Source organism: Pungitius pungitius, chromosome 9 (genome assembly GCF_949316345.1).
Source record: "Pungitius pungitius chromosome 9, fPunPun2.1, whole genome shotgun sequence".
Taxonomy (NCBI): domain Eukaryota; kingdom Metazoa; phylum Chordata; class Actinopteri; order Perciformes; family Gasterosteidae; genus Pungitius; species Pungitius pungitius.
In genome coordinates, this window is record NC_084908.1 from 17,088,512 (window position 1) to 17,108,608 (window position 20,097).

General features: G+C 46.0%; 2 protein-coding genes across 2 annotated transcripts; both read right to left on the minus strand.

The window, feature by feature from the left end:
* Positions 1 to 1,065: 1,065 nt before the first annotated feature.
* On the minus strand, positions 1,066 to 13,960 carry stox2a (storkhead box 2a). Its single transcript, XM_037471297.2, has 4 exons — positions 12,989 to 13,960; positions 7,074 to 7,226; positions 2,837 to 5,402; positions 1,066 to 1,915 (listed from the first exon to the last, which is right to left on the minus strand). The coding sequence occupies exons 1-4, from the start codon at positions 13,515 to 13,517 to the stop codon at positions 1,714 to 1,716; spliced, it is 3,450 nt and encodes a 1,149-aa protein (XP_037327194.2). The 5' UTR covers positions 13,518 to 13,960; the 3' UTR covers positions 1,066 to 1,713.
* Positions 13,961 to 14,304: 344 nt separating this feature from the next.
* casp3a (caspase 3, apoptosis-related cysteine peptidase a) lies at positions 14,305 to 19,218 on the minus strand. Its single transcript, XM_037471299.2, has 6 exons — positions 18,997 to 19,218; positions 18,500 to 18,639; positions 16,163 to 16,291; positions 15,883 to 16,058; positions 15,663 to 15,777; positions 14,305 to 15,565 (listed from the first exon to the last, which is right to left on the minus strand). Exons 1-6 carry the CDS (start codon positions 19,044 to 19,046, stop codon positions 15,336 to 15,338), a joined length of 840 nt encoding a protein of 279 aa, XP_037327196.2. The 5' UTR covers positions 19,047 to 19,218; the 3' UTR covers positions 14,305 to 15,335.
* Between the last annotated feature and the right edge of the window lie 879 nt (positions 19,219 to 20,097).

Sequence of the window (20,097 nt, forward strand, 5' to 3'; positions counted from 1 at the left end):
ATCGCACTACTGTGACTCCTGCCATCCCGTTTTTAATTAAGTTTGATTACTTTTGATTGCATTGCTCAAAGCATTGAAACAAAAGCAAACTTTAGTTACCAATGCACATGGGTGCAGGACGTGGAATTTAAAATAATGTAATATTTATTTTGTTACTCATGTAAGTTGTTTTATTAGATAATCCACATTGTGGTTGTTGTTTCTGCTCCAGTCAAAGTGATGCTGTGAAGTTATTTTTCAAAAGAAAACCATGGAATCATGTAAAGGTAATTGGGTGCATCGTAAGACTTTCTGGACTCGCTGAAAATTGCAAACAATCAGTTTCATAATTTTGCTCATCGTTTTGGTGATTGTCCACAAACCAGAAGAGAATAGAGAAAATACCAAATATAATCCCTCTCATCCCAAGGTTACATATTCAAAAATCTCTTTGTCTATTAAAAATGAATTAAGAATGTTCAGTTTACTTACAAGACAAAGAAAAGCAGCAAATGTTCACATTTCAAAAGCCAGAACTGAGAATTTGCTGTAATAATTTTCAGATCTAAAAACATTACTCGCTAGAAACAATAGTCTGGTTATTATAGATAATGCACAGATGGAGCTCGTGTCATTTTAACAGCCGCAATGGCTGTGCCTGCAGCCCTAGTAGCAACTGTAGTCACACATTTTACTCATTCTGCCCACGATTCCTAATTAATCTACGAATTATTATCCCCATTAACCATGTGGTCTATATACTCATCAAGTCACCAAAGCGCATGGCGATGCCTTACAGCCCAGCAGAGAAGCTGAAACAAGTTAGTTAATGCTGCTTTTGTTGTCCTTTCTTTAATGCATATACTATTGTGCCAAGACTTGAACAAAATAAGTTCTTAAAGTGCTCAGTGAATCTTGATGTTAATATTTTTCTGACAATTTAACAACACCAAACGTAGCGATGTGATAGTATCAAAAGCACAGATCTGACACTAAATGAACCCTCCCGGGGGGGGGGTTGTTTTGTGAGACGTCCGGGATGTACACGTGAGTGTCGGTGTGCAGCTCATTTTGTCCAGACATCACTTTTGGTCACATAGCATCTTTAATACCACCATTATAATAATTAGGATATCAAAAGTATCGAGTATACATACATCATTTGCATTGCGGTACACAAATCTGAGCTGATTTATGTTTTTATATCTTTCATTCGTTGTTCTCACGATCAACTTTGTTGATCTCACGACATTGTGCTGACATTGAATTGTCCTGAAGAACTTGACGCTATTTCAGGAAGGAGAACATTTAATTGGACATGTATTGTTAAGTAATATAAAAAGTTTTTTTTTGATATTTCCAAATGTAACTTGAATCCTATAGTCTACTACTTTCCAATACCAATAGTCAATAATCTTGATATAAGCCAAACTAGAGTCCATGTCACCAAAAATCAAAGTACTTCAGGTAGGGTTCTTCGCCTACGTTGGTCTTGATATTCTGTAGTTTTTCTTCTCTTTTTTTGCAGTAAAGTTCTTGAAGCTGTGGGAACAGTCTCTTGAAGCCATGCCTGTTTATGTAACAGTCCCAGTAAATGGATTCTCAGGAGTCTGAATGTGTGTGTGTGTGTGTGTCTGTGTTAATGAAAGTGAGGGTCAAAGTGGTGAAACCCCTCACTTCCACCACCACCACCACCACCACCTTTCCGCGGTCTCGGTCTGCGCGGCCGGCCTGTCAGACGCTGGTGATGGAGGCCAGGCAGTTCGATGACTTCTGGAGTTTCTCAGGCTGTGTGGTGGGGGGTTCTGGGATAGCGCGGAAGCTGAACGGCAGCCCGATGCCACTCGTGCCGATGTGGCCGGGGCTCAGCGCCGGGTTCTGCCGTCTATTGCTTTCCACTATGCTGGACGTGTTGGATGCGAGGCTTTCACGCGTTCTGCACAGGGGACGACAGAGAGTCACGCCGTTTAGTTCAAAGGGAAGAAAAACGTTAAAAAAGAAGCTCACGTTGTGTGTGTCTCATAACCCGCAAATAAACGAAAGCAATTTGCTGAATATTTTGCAGACTGGAGAAAAACGCAGATAAAATGCAGTTACTGAGAACACTATGAGGATAAAGAAATTCACACGGGAAAATACAAAGTATCAAAGTATCTTTGAGCCTCAGTAGAAGATATATCAAGTTGATTATTAATTGAATAATACATAAAACACCATATATATGCAGCACATGCTTTATATTGTTTAATTGTTAATATTTCATTATATCCTCCTCATATTTGATATATTTTGAGTCCAATCTTTAGGTTTAAAGAGTAATATTTCGTAGGAGCTTGAATATGCAACATCTTTAATAACTAATTCTGAGCTGTATGTGTTCCGTGGCCCTAGTTCCAGCTTTCTCAAACACTGATAATGTCATTTTCTCTTAACTTGGACTGAAAAAATTATTTTGACTCTTTTGAGCAGAAAAGTGGCCTTTCTTCCTTTTATCTGATTTTCCACAGTATTCCGACACATCACTAAGAGCTGCTCTAGAAAAAAAGAAATTCAATACGAGTATAGAACACGGATACACACGATTAACGTGACAAATGTATTATTTCACCCAAAACATCATCAACATGTGTACCTAATAAAGTCAAGAAATGTGTATCAACCTCAATACCTAAAAGTAGAACTCATAAAGGTTTTTTCCTCATATAGTTACTTAGCGATCCAGGTGATTTGGGGAAATTGTGGTTCCCACTGTGTTCTACTTGAGTTTTACCTCCCACACACAGCCAATGTTGCTGAATGAACGTTTTCTTTCACAGGAGGACATTTTAAAAGAAGACCCGGGTGATGCAGCACATACCTGGGGGAGTTGAATCCGCTGTCCACCGTCACGCTGCTGCTGTCCATGCTGTCCAGACGGGCCGAGTGGGCCGACTTCTGGCTGCTGCTGTTCTCCGTCTCCTTGGGGCTGAGTAAGGTCAGGTTGGTCTCCAGTTTGCGCTGCAGATCGTGCTCCTTCTCCCGCTCCAGTAGCCACTGCATGGTTCCCTCCCCACTAACACCACCGCCGCCGCCACCACCCCCGCCCCCGCCGCCGCCGCCACCACCACCGCCGACACCACCACCGCCGCCACCACCACCCACTTCCCCGTGCTCCTTGCTGTCCTCTGCCGTCGCCAACTCTTTGTGCGAGTCCTCCTCCGCCTCTTCCTCTTCCTCATCGTCCGATACATTATAATAGTCAAAGGAGGCGGAGGGGACTGTTGGCTCCAAGCAGACCTGTAAAACTGCCGGTGATGCTGAGGAAGTGGCTGAATTGGAAGGCTGCTGGGGCTCAGGATTGTCTAGGGCCTCTGTTGATTTGGCATGTGAGGCTTTCCGCAATGTGCCGGACTTGGTGTAGCCGCTGTCCACGTAGCCTGCGGGCAAGGCAGAGTGTGGAGGTTTGAACAAAGTGTCCTTGCTGAAGATCTCTTTCCTCTTGATCCCCATGCTGCCTCCGCCCCCTCCCGGATCCACGTTGTGTTGGTGTGGCGTCAAGCGGGCATTCTGCAGCGGCTCCGGCGTCTGGCTGGGCGTCAGCCGCGCCGAGCCGCTCTGTCCCTTTGCTGCCGACGGGTCCTCTTTGTACTCCATTGTGTGAGGAGACGTGAGGTGAGGCGTTTGGCGGTCAGCCGGAGAGCCCTTTCGGAGTCCCCCTGATGAGGTTAATGTGTCATATTCTGATTTTGCCTGAGGCGAGGGGGCAGTTAGGATTGTTTCATTTGACGTATTGCACTGGAAGTACTCATCTGCTGAGGGCTTAGGAGAAAGTCCCATTAGCTCATTGTACGATGGCAAGCTGTCTCTGCTTTTGTTCCTCTCCATCGTACTCCGGATCCTTGACTCGTCCAAACTCCCTTTCCCCAAATCAGGCACATTAAAATCAGAGTGGAACTTAGCAGCAGAGAACATGATCCTTGAGTAGTGGGAGGACTTCTGCTTGGCGCGCAGGGTGCCGTCATCGGTGTAGTAGTGACTGCGCTCCTCCAGAGTGGGCTCAAAGTCTTCCGGCGCCCCCAGCGAAGGGCCCTTGAGGGAGTTGTCCATGGACCGGGAGCGCTCCTTGGCTTGATCCGACCTGTCGTGACGCGACTTCCTGTCCTGATTGTGACTGTGGCTCCTTTGTACCCTGGACTGGCAGGTCCCGCGCGACGGCTCCGGGAAGGGCATCTCGGTCCGCCTCTTGGCCAGCTCCCCCGACACGTCCCACTCGGGGGTAACCGGGCAGTTCGATTCCGTGATGTTGGGGTTGCTGTGCACCAGGAACGTTGGCCCGCCGCTCCGCCTGCGCTCCAAGGTGTACATGGCCTCCCGAGGCGAGCGAACCAGCGAGTGGCTGAAGAAGCGGTAATCCCTCTCCATGAACAAAAGGTCCCAGTTCGAGCCCTCAGAAGGGTCTCCCCTGGAGGTCCGGGGCTTGCTGTGTGAGCGGGACTTGCCGTGCAGGGCCCTCCTGTGGCCCCTCGCCCTCCTGCTCCGCGCGCTGTGCTGGGCCGAGGACCCCGCCTTGTTCTTCTGCGCGCGCTCCTCCTCCAGCCTCTTCATCACCGCCGTGTGCCTCGCCACGTTCTCCACCGAGAGGTCGGGGTTGATCCGGCGGATTATCTCCATCTCCACCTCGCGGGGGATGGGCGTGGTCGGCACCTCCTCGTCGCGCAGGGGCCACTCCTCGGGGGGGAACTGGGCTGAGAAGGTGGCCAGCTGTCTCATTTTGTCCTTCTTGAAGCTCAGCCTGAACAGCCTGAGGCCAAACCTTTTGGATTGCTTCTCGCCGCTTCCGCCGCCGCCGCCATCTTTCTTTTTGGTCAGAGTGTCACTTTTATAAGGGAAAGAAGTGAGGCTTTTGCTCTTCTCCGCGGGCTCTTGGGGCGGCGGTTGCTGGGCAGGAGGGGAAGTAGGAAGAGGCGAATGAGGGTACGACGGAGGCTCTCCCCGGTGCTCCTTGGCCGACGTGCCGGGCGGAGGAGGAGGCTCCCCGCCGATGTGATCCTTGGGGGGCTTGCTTTGATAAGAATCTCCCCTGTGCTCCTTCGGCGACTTGCCACCGTGAAGTCTGGACAAGTCGTCGCGGTAGGAGTTGTACGAGTCGGTGTGGTTCTTGCGAGGAGGCCTCTCCCTCAGGCAGCCGGGTGCGGACGGCGTCACGTTGCCAGACGGAGGCGAGGTGCATTGCTGAGATGGCTGCTGCTGCTGCGGCGTTTGGCGCTCCTGCAGCCGATCGTCCAGGTGATACCACTTGTTGTTGGTTCTGATGAGGGAAGGAGTGATAAAGTAGGTCTGTGGGGTGACAATGAAGTAGCCCTCTGGAGTTGGGTAGATCTTCCTCTCTCGCACCAGCATGTTCAGGGTATGTCGCAGAACCTCCGAGCTGGGTGTAGGCACGCCTGTGGGAGTTGAAGCACAAATACATTTCGGATCAAATTTTTACATTGAAATGATTCAAACCCGGGACATTTTGAATATTTAGTTTGAGCGTGGAGGCCATTTGGAGGTGGTTAAATAATTAAATGAACAGATTGTATTGGAAAGAAAATTAGGAATAATGTGTAACTTTCATGTTTCCGTCAACTAATTGGACGTCAAGATCCATTATAATCTACATTAAAATGATGCAATCTCACAAAAAGCATGTTAAATATAAGAAAGATTTGGAGTGAAAGATGTAAATGGGGCGGGACGATCTGATTTTGACCTGTTATGTGAATTTTTCAGTGATTGAATTTTTTTAACATTTGTTTTCTTAACAAAATGAATAATATTACAAATAATAATAAATATTCCATTACAAATCCTAAAAATGATTAGGAATGTTCTATATCTCTTTAAAAAAAAAAACGTAGACGAGTTTTACATATTCGACGGCGTTTGAAGAATCGACCATGAACTGTGTACCTATTTTAAAACTGAAACCATAACCTCGTATTTAAAATGTAAAAATAAAGTCAATAAACTTAACCCCTATTCCCAGAGGACTCCTGAGCATAATTTAATTAGTCAGAGCTTAGCTTGTGTAAATGAACAAGTCAACTTTAAAAGTTCAACATCATTCATTACCTTTGTCCAGCATGGCCTTGTGTTGCCTGGCATTACATCATCCCCGTGTGCTTATACACAGCAATGATGCAACCTATAAGATCAACTGCTTTCTCATCAACTGCATCCTCTCAAAGTCCAGATCAGTTTGCTTCCCATTCCCAAATTGGATGGACAACCTGTGCTTTTCGACAATGTGTTGATATATTTCAGGATTTTATGGTTTCATACGTTTGAGTCGAGGAGAAAATGACGATAACGTGAAAACATTTAATTTAACAACTCAAAAAACAGATGTTACACATTTTTTGTTTTCCTAGATGTGAAAATCTGTCGTGGGGTTGTGTGAGGTACTCATCCACAGTCAGTTCAAGCATACAAGACCAGCAAGGCAGCAGAGCAATGTACTGCTATAACATATTTTAGCTTTTTTTAAAGGCCTTCATAAAAAAAAAAAACAATGATACCAGATTAAGTCTATTCCATATTTAGAATAATTTCAGACAGGAAACTGAACTGAAAGAGAAAACGAGCTATAGTGTTCTATAGGGCTGTCTGACTGCCAGATAAAGCTGATATAATATTATAACTATTGTATTACTTAAGAATGAAACCAAACCTACTACATGAAAAGAGAACCTACATTTTACTGTATGTATTATCCACTCATTGGGATGTCTTCCCATGTATGATTATTCCAACCCAGAAGTCCCAATATATTCATCGCTTCAATGACTAATTGTTTTATATTTTACATCACCGTTATGCAAGATTTTACAGGATGAAATATCTCAACACTCAATCACTGAAAAGTGTCAGAGCCCTGAGGGGAGATCAATAGATGTTTAAAGCCTACATATATCATTACTTTGCTCTTTGAACCTGGCGTGTATAAAAATTAAGCTAATAAATAACAAATCAGGAGATGATAAACCAGATATAACACATGCTCAGATGTACATAATTACCACACAATACATATTTCATGCTCGGTACACGAGAGAGAGGTCAGGGGAGGGTACCTGGGAAGCTGGCAGTGAGGTGCTCCACCAGAGCCTCCTGGTTGACGGGCTTGTGGGCCGAGTTCATAGCGGAGATGGCCAGGCACAAGATCTCCCCCAGCGGGATGAACTGTGACTGGCTGATAGGTGACATGCTGATCGGAGACACGTCACCTGCAGCAGGGTGGGGGTTGATGGAGGAGGAGGAGGAGGAGGAGGAGGAGGAGGAGGCACAACTGTTAGATCATGAATGAACAGCAGGCGCAGCGTGTGAAGCTATGATGTAATGGTCAAACAGCAGCAGTTTGCACGCCGCTTCCAGCGGCTCCACCCCTCCTCTCCGCGCCTCCTTTCGCCTCCCGTTTCTCGTAGGTTAGCATAACGAGGCAGCTGCTGCTGCTGCTGCAGCAGCCGTGGGGTGAGATCACCGGAGTCCCTGCGAACGCACCATCTTGCGAACGTTAAAAAAAAAATTAAAAGAGGAAGCTTACACCATCCAAACCCAACGTGTTTTAAATGGAACAAAAACCCGACCGGCGATAGCGGCGCGTCGCCAGCTCACACGCAGACGCTCTCTGTCGCCCCTTGTTGAGTTACAGCTGGCTTTCGCTGTCAGCAGCAGTGAGATCATCCTACAACCAGACGGCCCGGCTTCAGGCCCCTCTGAGAGCAGACGTTTGGCCTCGCGTAAAGGTCGCTGTGGCCTGACCCCGTCCTCTGACCTCTGACCCGAACCCGGTGATCAACGGAGAGTTGTGCGACAAAATGAGAAATCATACCACGTACTTGGATTTCTAATCCGCATGTTATGCCTTCTGATGTGGACGGATAAACTTAAACAAGTTAACGCCGCCTCGTCGATCGCCCGTTTTCCTTTTTTTTAAAGTTCTGTGATCATTTTCACTGGCTGAGCTGAAGCGTGTGCAGGGCCCTGCCGCCTCGCCGCGCTCGAACTGAACGGTCAGCGAAGCAACGCGATGACGTTATCTCTGCTTAGTATCACAGCCCCTTAAGCTTCACGTGGCCTTGAGAGGCTTCTTTCTTTGTAAGCGCGAGAGAAGCTCAATCCCCGTCCTGTACAATGGCACGAGTTGTTGTATTTACGTTTCACACCTTGACAATGAAGCAACAAAGACAGAGGTGATGAAAGCAATAGGAGCAGACGATATATATAATAAAATAATGTCGGGACAAAAATGTTTTTTAATTTAAAAATGAGCTAAAAACACTATTTCTATTTGACCTCACTTTATACATTAGATATTAAAAGCAAGTTGCCATCATTTCCCACTTGACACTACAAACATTCTGACCTGCTCTTCTTTTCTTGCCCCCCCCAAACCAAAATCAAACTGTCTCCGCGCCGCGTAGAGGGAAGGGGGCGGAGCCTCTGTTGAGGCCGGAAGTGTCACAAAGACTCACCTGGCGCACGGTAACCTGGTGGGGACGGAGAGAAATGGGGAGCGGGAGGGGGAGGAAGATGCTGCTTCTGCAAGCGGATGTCTTTCTCACTACGGGAGGGGTTGTGCTCCGGCGGGCGCTCCGCGTGCTCCGAGCTGGGCCAGGCCCGCCGCACATTGCCGCTGCGGTTCTTCTTCATCGTGACCCCGATACCAGGTGGCCTTCGACCCCCCCGGGGGGCTGGGACAGGGCTGAGGTAGGGGGGCCGGTGGAATGGGGAGGAAGGGAGACGGGTAAAGAGGGGAAAAGGAGGAAGGGGGGAGGGGAGAGGAGAGGAGGGGAGGGGAGGGGAGGGGAGGGGGGGGGTGCAGGGGGAGGTCGACCAACCTCAGGCTCAGTGCCTCCCCCGCATCAGTAGGAACGTCCCGCTACAGCGATCGCACACCAGACATGGCAGGAAGCGGTGTGCGCCTTCACACACATACGCGCGTCTCATCTACGTCCACGGGCAGGCTACGGACGGCGCTGTGCGCGCTGTGGGCGGTTGTGGCAGGCTGCCGGGCTCTCCCTGGCTGATCCGGAGCGACGACAGCGGCAGCGGCGGCGGCGGAGGTGGTGGTGGTGGTGGTGGTGGAGGTGGCGGTGGCGGTGCAGGTGATTGCGCGAGGCATCACCCTTTCGTCGGCATCAGTCCCAGCCACCATTTGTAGCATCCCCATTTGCATGCGTAGGGAGGCACATTACGTAGCCGCTCTGATGTGGGAGGAGGGAGCAGGAGAGAGGTGGTGGTGGTGGTGGTGGTGGAGGGGGCCGGGGTAGAGATGAGGGAAATGGGGCATTGGAAGCGAGGAAGGACGGCGAGGAGGGATTTCGGAGGAGGCTTTGGGGATCCGCTGGTTGGTTTTTGAGGAGGAGGCAGCGGGAGGACAGAAGGCAATGGACGGACGGTCAAATATTCAAAGCTTAAGAGGCCCAGTCTTCGACAACAGCTCAATTCACCACAGGAGTGCTCGGCTGATCCCCCCCCCCCGCCCCCCCGGAAAACAAAAGAGCCCACTTAAAAAAAAAAAAAAAAAAAATTAAAATAAAAGCTCCAGTCACCCGAATGGGCAACAAAACCTCAATAGTATGCAAAGCACCGGAGACGACGCGTTCACCTCCATCTTTATCCGATCAAGCACGAGACCCCATCGTCCTTTCGACAACAGCACGCCAGGAGAGGGTGGGGAGGAAAAAATGGAGAGCATAGAAAATAAATAAATAAATTTCAAGAATAGAAATCCACCGTTCCCCGCAATCCGACGGAAGAAGCTCCCGATTCTGTCGCCGTAGCATGCATTCATTAAGAGGGGGGGCAGGGGAGGAGGGGGGGCAGGGGGGGAGGGGGGGGCAAACTCCAGTCCACGGCAAATCTCTTTCAACGCTAATGCTGCAGCTGCTCCCAGCACCTCCAGGAAGGGTGTGTGAGTATGTGTGTGTTTTTGAGTGTGGGAGAGAGAGAATGTGTGTATGCGCGCATCTGCCTGCTGCGCGCAATTCTGCGTGAGCATGCGTCAGAGAGAGAGAGAGAGGGGGGGGGGGGGGCGGGGGGGAGGAGAGAGAAATTCAGCTTCAGCCTTCAGATGTTCTGGATATTTAGCTATATATTTTCCATCCTCACCTTATGCTCTTGAAGGATGAGGGGACTCTCAAACCTCCATCCTTCCCTTTTTCCCTTTTTGTGACCCCCCCCCCCCCCCTGAAGCTGGAGACTTTGCAGGGCCACAACCAAAGGGAATCGCTTCACAACGTTAGCCGATTTGTGTCTGATCAGTGCTTCCCACCGGTTGATTCGGTAACCGATACGGCGTGGAGTGGCAGCCCCTCAATAACAACCCGGAATGGCAGCTCCTGCTTGCTGCACCCTCCTGCTGACTCACATGTGTGGAGTGGAAAGGGACGGCTTTGAGGGACTGAATAAGGAGCAAAGTGAGAGGGGCAGGACGGGCCACGGGTGGAGGAGGAGGAGGAGGAGGAGGAGGTGGTGTCACAACCAATCTGCTCCAGTTCAATGATACCAAAGAGAATGAGGAGAGGAAGGGAAGGAGGGGTGAGGAGAAGGAGGAGGAGGGAGAGAGCGACACTCGCCAGCCATTTTATTTCTCAGTAGTACTGCAACAGCCTTTGTTGCTATGACGACGCAAGCCGATGATCTCATAGCTGTTACCTTTTGAGCGCCCGCTCCCTTAAAGGGCCAGTCACTCAAGACCGAAGCAGACAGGGGGGGGGGGGGACTCCACGGAGACGGGGCCCGGTCTGTGGAAGGAGAACCCCGAGGTCCTCGGGTGTCACGACGACAATTACAAGCAGGACAGCTCCGACGCAAGAACGACTTCAAATTAAGAGTCGTGACGATCAGTAAATTCATTCGAAAACAATTGAAGAACAATCGAATCTCTTTTGGTTTGGGAAGGTTGGTTTATGGTAAACTATAATGGACTCTCTTCTTTCTCGCTAGAGAAAATATGTAACTGAGTGAATATCAGAACGGACTCGTTGCCGCTGAAATTGGCCTTTGGCTAATTAAACGCCATAATTATTGGCACGTTACCACGTTGACGATGCTAGCATTGTAACGTTTGAGACATGATGTTGGCGTCCCGATGGATGTTGACACGTCGCCAATAAGCGCTGAACACAAAAGTGCAGGTTAGTTTGCAAAAGTCGCTAAAAATATTGAATCTCACTAAAGTTTGTTTATAGGATTTGTCCAGAGATGCGTTGCATAGTGTCCATAGTAACATATCAGATGTAAAACACTAGTTCAGAGCCTTTAAGGATTTGTGGCCTGCTACAAAAATTCATCCACCTTCCTTTGCCAACGGGACCATTTTTGCCGGCGGGCTGCCCCCCGGTGGAACATTTGGGACAACACACCTCCCTCCCACAGAGCCACACGCCGAATAAAGAGTCAAAAATAGCCGCTTGCCGCAGCCCACAGCCCACGTTACACATCAGACATTATGATATACGGCAAAACATCCCCCCCCCCACCGACCCTCCCTTTCCTTCCAGGGGGAGACCTCTCCGGCGGTGCCAACGGTGTTCTCCTGAACTAATGCTCCACTTTTCCTTCCCTGACGGCACACGCTCCTCCCAGCCCATTGTTTGTATCCCGCTAACGGATACAAGGTCCCTCGGATGTCAGTATTTAAAGCAAACACCTTGTTTTCACGCAGCTGAAAATCCACGACTTTAGTCTAAATGTTGTAACCCAGCTACCTTTTTTTTGGGGGGGGGGGGGGGGGGGGGGGGGCTCTCGGCCATACTCAAACTCTCCGAAGCAGCTAGTCTGCATTGTGTAAACAGTGCAGTGTAAAAAAACATCTATATGACTACGCTCACAGCTTGTGAAAAGCGTAACTTGTCATTTCTAAATGAGCCACACAGCTACTGCTTGCTGAAAAAAACAAAACAAAAAGAAACGATGGGACATTTGACATAACAATGAACAAGGTCCCCAAAAAATGTAGCATGCTAGAGGCCAAATGAGCTTACTTTTAAACTGAAGCTCGATCATGCTGCCCGGGTACTGTGAAGGCCACATGTCATGAATTTACACCATTGGTCGCATTCTAGGTTAATTTATCCCGTAGATTATGGGTTTTAGGGATGAAAAATGTATCGCTACCTCGTCTGCATGTGAACCAATAAGGCCCATAAGCTCTGTTGGTTTCGCCCGTTAAAAAAAAGTCTAGTGAGTTATTAGCTATAAGACAAACATTCCACAGCTTATCTGTGTTTGCTGCGGCAGTGTCACTGAAGCTTCGTCACTTACACCGACTCCGGGAAATAAGCAGCGGCGCAAAATCATAATCGTGTGAGGGCTGACCTCTGGGACTATTAACCTGCCTTTTTTAAAATTCAATACCACGAATAGAAATCCGATGACAGGAAAAGGAGTTCTTGCCTCGTCAGGAGAAGATGAGCACCGGCGTGGGAGCGTTGTCTCCTCTTCCTCACAGAGCAAAACTACCCCGTATGAAGCAGCCGAGGTTAGAAGGTTAAAATATCAGAAAGCAGAACTTTGAAGTCTCTCCGGGAAGGTTAGTGTCTCTAACTTAAGTTTGTTTTGCAGTAGCTCAACATCTGGAACCAGACTAACTCAAGTTCAACATTCAGGGTGTATAAAAAAAAACTAACTTTGAAGTTAGTTCAAGTCTTTAGGATGTCATGTCTCAAGTTAGGGAAGTATGAGTCCATGTCCTCATTTTCAAGTCTCACATCTGCAGCTCTGGAATAACGTATTATTCGCTGTAAATGGAAATGCTGCTAAATAGAATCAAAGTCAATACGGTCAACCAGATTTTTAATTGAAGTGGTGCTAGGCATCTTCTGACAGAACGTGCTTTAAGATTTGTCAGCTTTAATTACATGTTATAACCAATGCAAACTTAATCCCTTACGTCACACCAACATTAACACCAATTAAGTCAACGACTGTGACGTAGGGACCACCCTGTGCAGCGTAATAGCATTGACCCGAACAGACGCACCTATGCACTGGATGCCGAAGCCCCGCGGGGGCTGCAGGGTCCGCCTGGTCCATCCGTTCCTCAGGACCTGCAGGTGAACTTCCCCGCCCTGGATCAGCAGCACGTGCTCATCAATCCAGCCGAGGAAGAAGACCTCGGAGAGCGCGTGCGTCAGCGCCTTGTTCCAGAAGTGCCGCATGTTGACGGATTTGAAGTCGGCGAACACCTCGTAGCCGGAGTGATGGAGCACGGAGGGCGGTGGTGGTGGTGATGATGATGATGATGTGGGTGCTGGTAGTCGGGAGTGCCCTTCATCTTCTCCGCGAACCTGCGACAGCACCAGGGCCAGAGAGTGCGGAGCGACGGGAAGGGACTTCTCCATTCCGCTGTCAGCCAAAGTTAACTGTATGACGTCGTGTAGACCGCGCGACTTTCTGTCCAAAAAGACCGGGTTTTCACATATATTTAAAAAAAAAATAGACTCTGGGGTTGCGCGGATGCGGAGTTTTGTGCAGCGCGCCGTGGGAAAAGTCAAACACAGGTGCTGCATGAAAAATCAGGGAAATGAGCCACCTGACACGCCGTATCCAACTAACCCAATGTCAAAGAGTATTAACTAGAGCCTATTTTCAGCGAGGAAAGAGGCGAGGACTTGTGCTGCGTTCAGGGGACACGCGTAAACTCCCACTTTAAAGAACCATCAATGTGCGCCTTTTAGTCAAGTGTTTGCCCATGATATGCTGATGCTTAATGTATGACGTAAAACACCAGAAGAATTGGCTCAACTAGACTAAATTGAGACAAGAAGCGGCTAATGACAGTGAAGCACCTGCACAAGTTAGTGTAAAATCTACTTTAACTTTATTTTTTTTTTCACCTAAGGGAATTTACTTTTACTGCAGGCTCACATGGAACAGACACATGTACATATAAATCATGATAGTAATAAGTAAAATGTTTCTGAATCAATACCAACAAATAAGATTCTTCTAAGGAAGTTCCTCCAAATTTGAAATGATATTTCAATAAGTTTCAAATTATAGTCCATCCATTGCGTTATTAGAAAAAAAAAATGAGAAAAAAGTAGTTAAGGGGACATGAAACCATTCACACTTCAAAATGATGAAAGCCATTATAAATGTTTCGGAACTAAATACATGACTTAAGACACTTAACTGACTATTTTACGGTTGATCAGACCACAAATGAAACAGTTACGTCCGGTGAAGTCAATGCGGATGTGGCTCCTTGTTGCATTCGGTCTTTGATCAGCAGGGAGCGACTCGTGCTTTTATAAAGGAGGTGAAGTATGGAAGTCTATGAAAAAACGACCTCACTCAACATAGAAAGTGTTTATTTTTTTTTCAGAAAAAAAAAAAAAAAAAATCCCACAAACCTCAAAGTTTCAGTGTTTACAAAAGTGATATAAAAACGGAAATGCTCATAGCAATGTTGAGTATATTGATATGACATACAAACTGGATTGTCAAACATGACAACAGCAAAATTGATATTCGGCTAGTTTGCTGTAAATATGTCAATATTTACTCTCAAATGACCAGCATGTGGATTATTACACATAAAGTTGTGTTGGGCAATCATAGCAAATTATTGAAAAGGCATCCGGTTTGTTTTTACTTTAAAAACCCCACAAGAAATCTTTTAAATATTTCTTTAGATGAAATGTAAACATGTGTTCAAGTATGGATACGCGAAAATGAAAGCATTGTGCAAGCAGGCTGGCTTTTCTCATGCATGCTATGAAACCTGACCTTAAGAAAACCCAAAACAAATCATTCCTGATAGCCTTGTAGGTGTTCCTGAATTCACGAGACAACATTATCCTCGAATTTACTTAGAGTGCACCATTTAGAAAGCCTTAAAGACTTAATATTTCAGTGAATAACCTTTGTCTGTCACTACAAAAACTCGATAGTGGAAATATTTCAAAACAGAAACGACACATGATCCTGTCAAAGTACAAATATAAAAAGTCTCCCAAAACAATTACCTGAAAAGGGCGTTTAGTACAAACAGAAAAGTGGCATTAAGGGGTAAAAAACAGTGATTTTGAAATTGTAAGGGTCAATTACATTTGATCATTTAGATTCATGGTTTATTTAATGCCATTAAGTAACCTACTATTTTAGGTTGAATCTTTACAAGTGAATTCAAACTGGTGGCCCTGCAGGGATAAAAGCAAAAAATGCAGACGCGACGCTTCATGGCTCAGAGCTGGACTACCTTATAATGTCAAGTTTTCGAAATGTACACTTTTGAAATGTACTTTTGAAATACTTCACCCCCCTTGTACTAGAGCATTTCTCCCATAGATGAAGGCTGGAGCCTTGAAAGAAAAAAGGCAACATCAAGGGGAGAAATACATCTCTTTGGTCAGCATGGACACAATGCACGGGATTTGTTTCTTTGCATCAAAGCCTGGTGAATTAGAGAAAGACTCAAACGCCACTGCCACCTTGTGGTTGACTCGAATCATGATGTGCTGGAGCTCCAATTCTTTCCCATATTTGCCAATCATGTCACACAACGACTGCATGAACCAGGACCCAGTCGAAGTGTTCCTCCACGAGTAGTAGCCTGTAAGCAGATAAGTGATGGAATAAAGAGTGCATCAATACGAGTGAAAAAGGGCAACAATTAGAATAGAAGACCTCTGGTGTGTGTGTTCATTTACCTGGCGCTGTGGAGAAGGCATAGAGGAAGTCTGCTTCCACAGGGATTCTGGTAGGACCGTCGTCTTCTGTACCGTCCGCTTCAACGCCGGGATCTAGCTCAGTGCCTCTGCAAGCCTACTCGATGTGTAAATCAAAAACAACAACAACAGTTTAGACACTTTACCAGAGCCCAAGACAAGAAAGCGTTAGAAAAACAAAAACAAACAACTGGCACGATACCTGGATAAAGAAGAGTTTGGGTTTTCCCACCAAAGACTTGCAGCAATCACCTCGATAAAGGGAGGTCAGACACTTAAGCGGCACAGAGCCATCGGTACCAAAGAACACGCCGTCATCTCCATGACTCAACAGAACGCAGACAAACGAAGCATAGCAGCTGTGATCTTCCTTCGACACTAAAAAAACAACAACAACAAGTGTTTAATACATAATGACAAGAAAGACTGCAGCTAGTATTCATTTGGGTGTACACGGTTCGTTTCGTGTGCAAATAACTCACCAGCTGTTAAAACACGCATTATCTGCGCCACCGACTGGTCGTTGTAAACCTTCACTTTGTAGCCCAACTTTCCAAAGACGTTCATTGCGTTGCCAGCATCTACGTCTGTGCCGTTTCGTTGATTCATCCCTATAATAAAAAAAAAAAAGCAAATCCAGTTTATTGGACAGAAGGAAAAATTCTAAATGGGGATTAAAATCTTCCTTCTTATGAAGATTTAAATATTAGGACACTGTTTTCTAAAAATATGTGTATTTATTTGTTTTCCTCAAATTTTGTCATGAAAAGCATTGTGAAAAATGTTTTATGTATTATTTTCTTCAATTGTTCCTGGATCTTTTTTGTTGACGGGACAAACCTGTACTGTTCACATTCTCTTATTGGTATCGACATCTGGTGACTTCATGTTTGCTGAACATATCTTCAACCTAGTCAGCCAGAAAAGGAGGCCCACACAGTTGATGGAACACAGATTGCTGGCTGAATACCATTCGATTGTTGTGCAGTCATGGATGACTGGGACATGTGAATAAAACCGAACCATTGGTTACGTTGTTATTAACGCCGGTGTGCTCCTGCTGATTGTTACGTAAAACAAAGTTTGATATGAAAGATACCTGAAATTTGAATAAAAACCAATCCCATTATTAAATAGTGTTTTGGAATCTCTTGCCATTTACCGACATTAGTGATGGTAGAAACACATTGTCTGCTTTCCTAAAGTGTTTGGTGTATCGTGAGTGTATTGAGACAACTTAAAAATAGAGTTAAACTAAGTATAGAGCAGACAACCATGTTGTGCGCCATTGGACTACATTGTCAAGCCCCCAGGCCAACATTCCGTCCCTGGGTTGAACACCTGTTATTTTTTAGCGTTTAAAACTTTAGTCACCAGCTTTGGTTTCACAAACAGCCAGACAGCTTTTACCCAAACGGCGCAATATTGTTCGAAAAGTGCCTGGGGATTTACAGTCAACACATTTACCACAACAGGAATATGTTCTTGGTTTAATGGGCTCAACGACAGCGCTTTTTTTTTTTTATCACCCCCAGTCATATAGGATACGCTCTTGGAACATTGCTGTCCCAGAAGCCATGTGTACTCACTTAATCCTGCTCGACAGGTTTGTGAAACACAAGTGTGACGGGAAAAGAGACGAGTAAGTCTGATGCTGATCAGACTGTAGTCACGGATATCCACGATCTTCTAAGAAACATGGTGTACAAGTCAGCCAGCCAGTCACAATAAAGGGTAGGCAAGGAGTCGCTCAACTCAAGTTTTCACACATCAAATTCTCAACTATCGCGAACGGCAATAGGAAGTAAAAGTCATTTTAGTGCCTTAAGAGCAGAAGATGAATGCAAAGTCTCACAAGACAAACAATACTCAAGGGAAAGAGGAACTAACCGGAGTAGGAGCGTCCATGAGAGTCATGCAGAGTCACTGTGAATCATGTGGGTACCTGAACTTTCTGAATAGCCGCTGACAGTTTGCTGCATGGAGTTATTGACCTGTCTAATCACATTAAATGACACATACACGGGGAACAGCACAACCGTCTGTTTGTGCTCATTTTCACCAAAGCAAACGCAAGGACAGCTTTCTTCATCCAACCGACTGGCATGGGACGGCAGCTGGGTCCCGTGAGCACACTCGTGTCATCTCACGAGGTGCGGATGATTGACACCAGGCCACATTTTCATCAGGCCTGCCGTAAACAACATGTTGCAACCAAACGGCTAAGATGGCGTTTGAATAGTAAACCACCGCACACAAACGGAAGATCCATCTGCCTCCCTGACATGAAACGCGTCACCAGACAGAAGAAAGGTGAGCCTCGCTGCCCAGAGACATCAACCTGGGTCAGAGGCTCGTGTGCAGACACCTCTGCAGCTCGGCTTATCCCCCTACGCCTAATGAAATATTTAACACTTATTAAACATTGGATTCACCGGCTGCTTTAGTTTGCATTTGCCGAGCCGGTCATAATGAAACGGTCTTAAATCCCAGCGTGGCATTTTCTGGAAAATAACTTTGAAGCCAACAAGGGAGAATGAACAAGGCAGGGCAAAGCACCAAAGAGTTATTTTAATTTTTCTATGCTACAGAAATCAATATGATACACAACGTATTGTGGCTACAACTATTATCTGCTGAAAGGCAGCTTTTAACTTCCTATTTATAGTAAAAAGACCTTCAAACTAACATCAATATGGCCTTGTTTTATCATTCATTCACCTTAGAGTAGATGTAACCTACTTTTTAAAAACGCACAGCGGTTTTATTTACAATAATTTACAACTGCTTTGACCAGAAAAAAGGTAAAATATAAACACCTGTTCCTCTGTCGAAGTTCTTGTTGTTGATGATGATGCACTGGCCGATGCAGGGGAAACTCAGGCTGTATCTGAAGCTGTGGGCATTGGGCTTAGCATCCACTTCCTCGGTGGCAGACGCTGGCGAAGACACCGCTGACCTGAGGGAGAAAGAAAAATCATGACAACAACTAGTTATTGTTTTGTACTTTAACAACAACAACAAAATAACAACGTAGTGGTCGACAAAGAAGGATACGGGATCCTGCAATAGGGCCAAAGGCCCGTTTTAGTGCTGCATGCATCACAAGTGATTTAAAGCTATGAAGAGTCCAACTGTAAACACTAAAAACCATATATATTATTAATAATAATAATAATAATAAGCAGGTGAAGGAATACGCTGCTAACGGGATTTAAAAACAAGAACAGCTCGCACATCTGCGCATGTCCGCGGTCTCGCGGAGGACAACAATGAGCTTGCGGCTTACAGATAAAATACATAAACCGGGACTCACTGCTCACTCTTCGCGTCCGTGCGGTCTTCTCCGGGTCCGTTTGCCGACATGATTCGGATTTAGAAAAGTAACCTCACTGTGAAAATACACCCCCTGTGATACCCGGCACACGGAGAGATGCTAACGCGAGTTAGCTAAGGAAGGCGATAACGTCAGCTAGCAGACCCCGGCTAGCGAAGGAAGATGTTGCCGTTAAGCGCAGCGGCGCTCGTTTTATGCCCCAACGCCTCCCTTGAGACAGGGCGGGTTCTCCAAGGGACGAGGGGCGGAGCCATGTACGTTCACAGTTTACTTATATAGCACAACTTAAAATGTGTTTTTTTTTTAATTAAAATGGGACCTTTAAGTTTCTCCAATTTACACTAATTTCAGACCAGCTAAATATAATACATCTTTAGAGATTTTATCAATCCAAGAGAAAGAATTTTCAAAACTATCTGTCATGTAAAGTATCACCAATACCACATGAGTACAATATTATGGAGGACTAAAAGTGCCACAATTAAGTAAATAAATACACAATTAAATAATTACTTAAATGTGTCATTAATTAATTAAAATTAGAAAAAATACATAAATGTGTACTTAAATGTGTCATTAATTAATTAAAATACAGATTCGTTTTATAAAAAATACATATTTCACTATTTACATTTACATTTCATGATCCTGCGTTGCAGTGCTTCATGAATTACTTAAAACTGTCAAACTGACCCATCAAAGTCAGTGGGCGGGGCTAACGCGAATCCAGTCTGATCCATTGCTTTGGTAGAGTACCTGGCCACGGCAGTATTTTGTTCCTGGCCCAAACTCTTTGTGGCATATAGATGGCCACCATAAGCTCATCAGGTCAGTGATATTAGCAGATAAACATCTTTCTAGATGTTTCATTACAATTCATGTGTTTGCAACAGGTGGAGATTTGTTGTCCACGGTGGGGTGGATGGATTCAGTCGTTTAGTAGCTCTGCATCAATCCAGTATCCGGAATGGATTTGTCTTGACTTGATACACAGGGTAACCAATCAGGCGTTAGGTTCCGCCTACCAACTTTTGATGGGTCAGTTTGACAGTTTTAAGTAATTCATGAAGCACTGCAACG

Coding starts and splice junctions, on each gene's coding strand:
- casp3a (XM_037471299.2), bottom strand. CDS start 19,046: ATGTCGGCAAACGGACCCGGAGAAGACCGCACGGACGCGAAGAGTGAG. Junction 15,778..15,882: donor CCAAACTCTTCTTTATCCAG/GTATCGTGCCAG, acceptor CACATCGAGTAG/GCTTGCAGAGGCACTGAGCT. Junction 15,566..15,662: donor TGCCTTCTCCACAGCGCCAG/GTAAATGAACAC, acceptor ATCTGCTTACAG/GCTACTACTCGTGGAGGAAC.
- stox2a (XM_037471297.2), bottom strand. CDS start 13,517: ATGCAGCACCTGTGTTTGACTTTTCCCACGGCGCGCTGCACAAAACTC. Junction 5,403..7,073: donor CCTCACTGCCAGCTTCCCAG/GTACCCTCCCCT, acceptor CAACTCCCACAG/GCGTGCCTACACCCAGCTCG. Junction 1,916..2,836: donor AGCGGATTCAACTCCCCCAG/GTATGTGCTGCA, acceptor TCCCCTGTGCAG/AACGCGTGAAAGCCTCGCAT.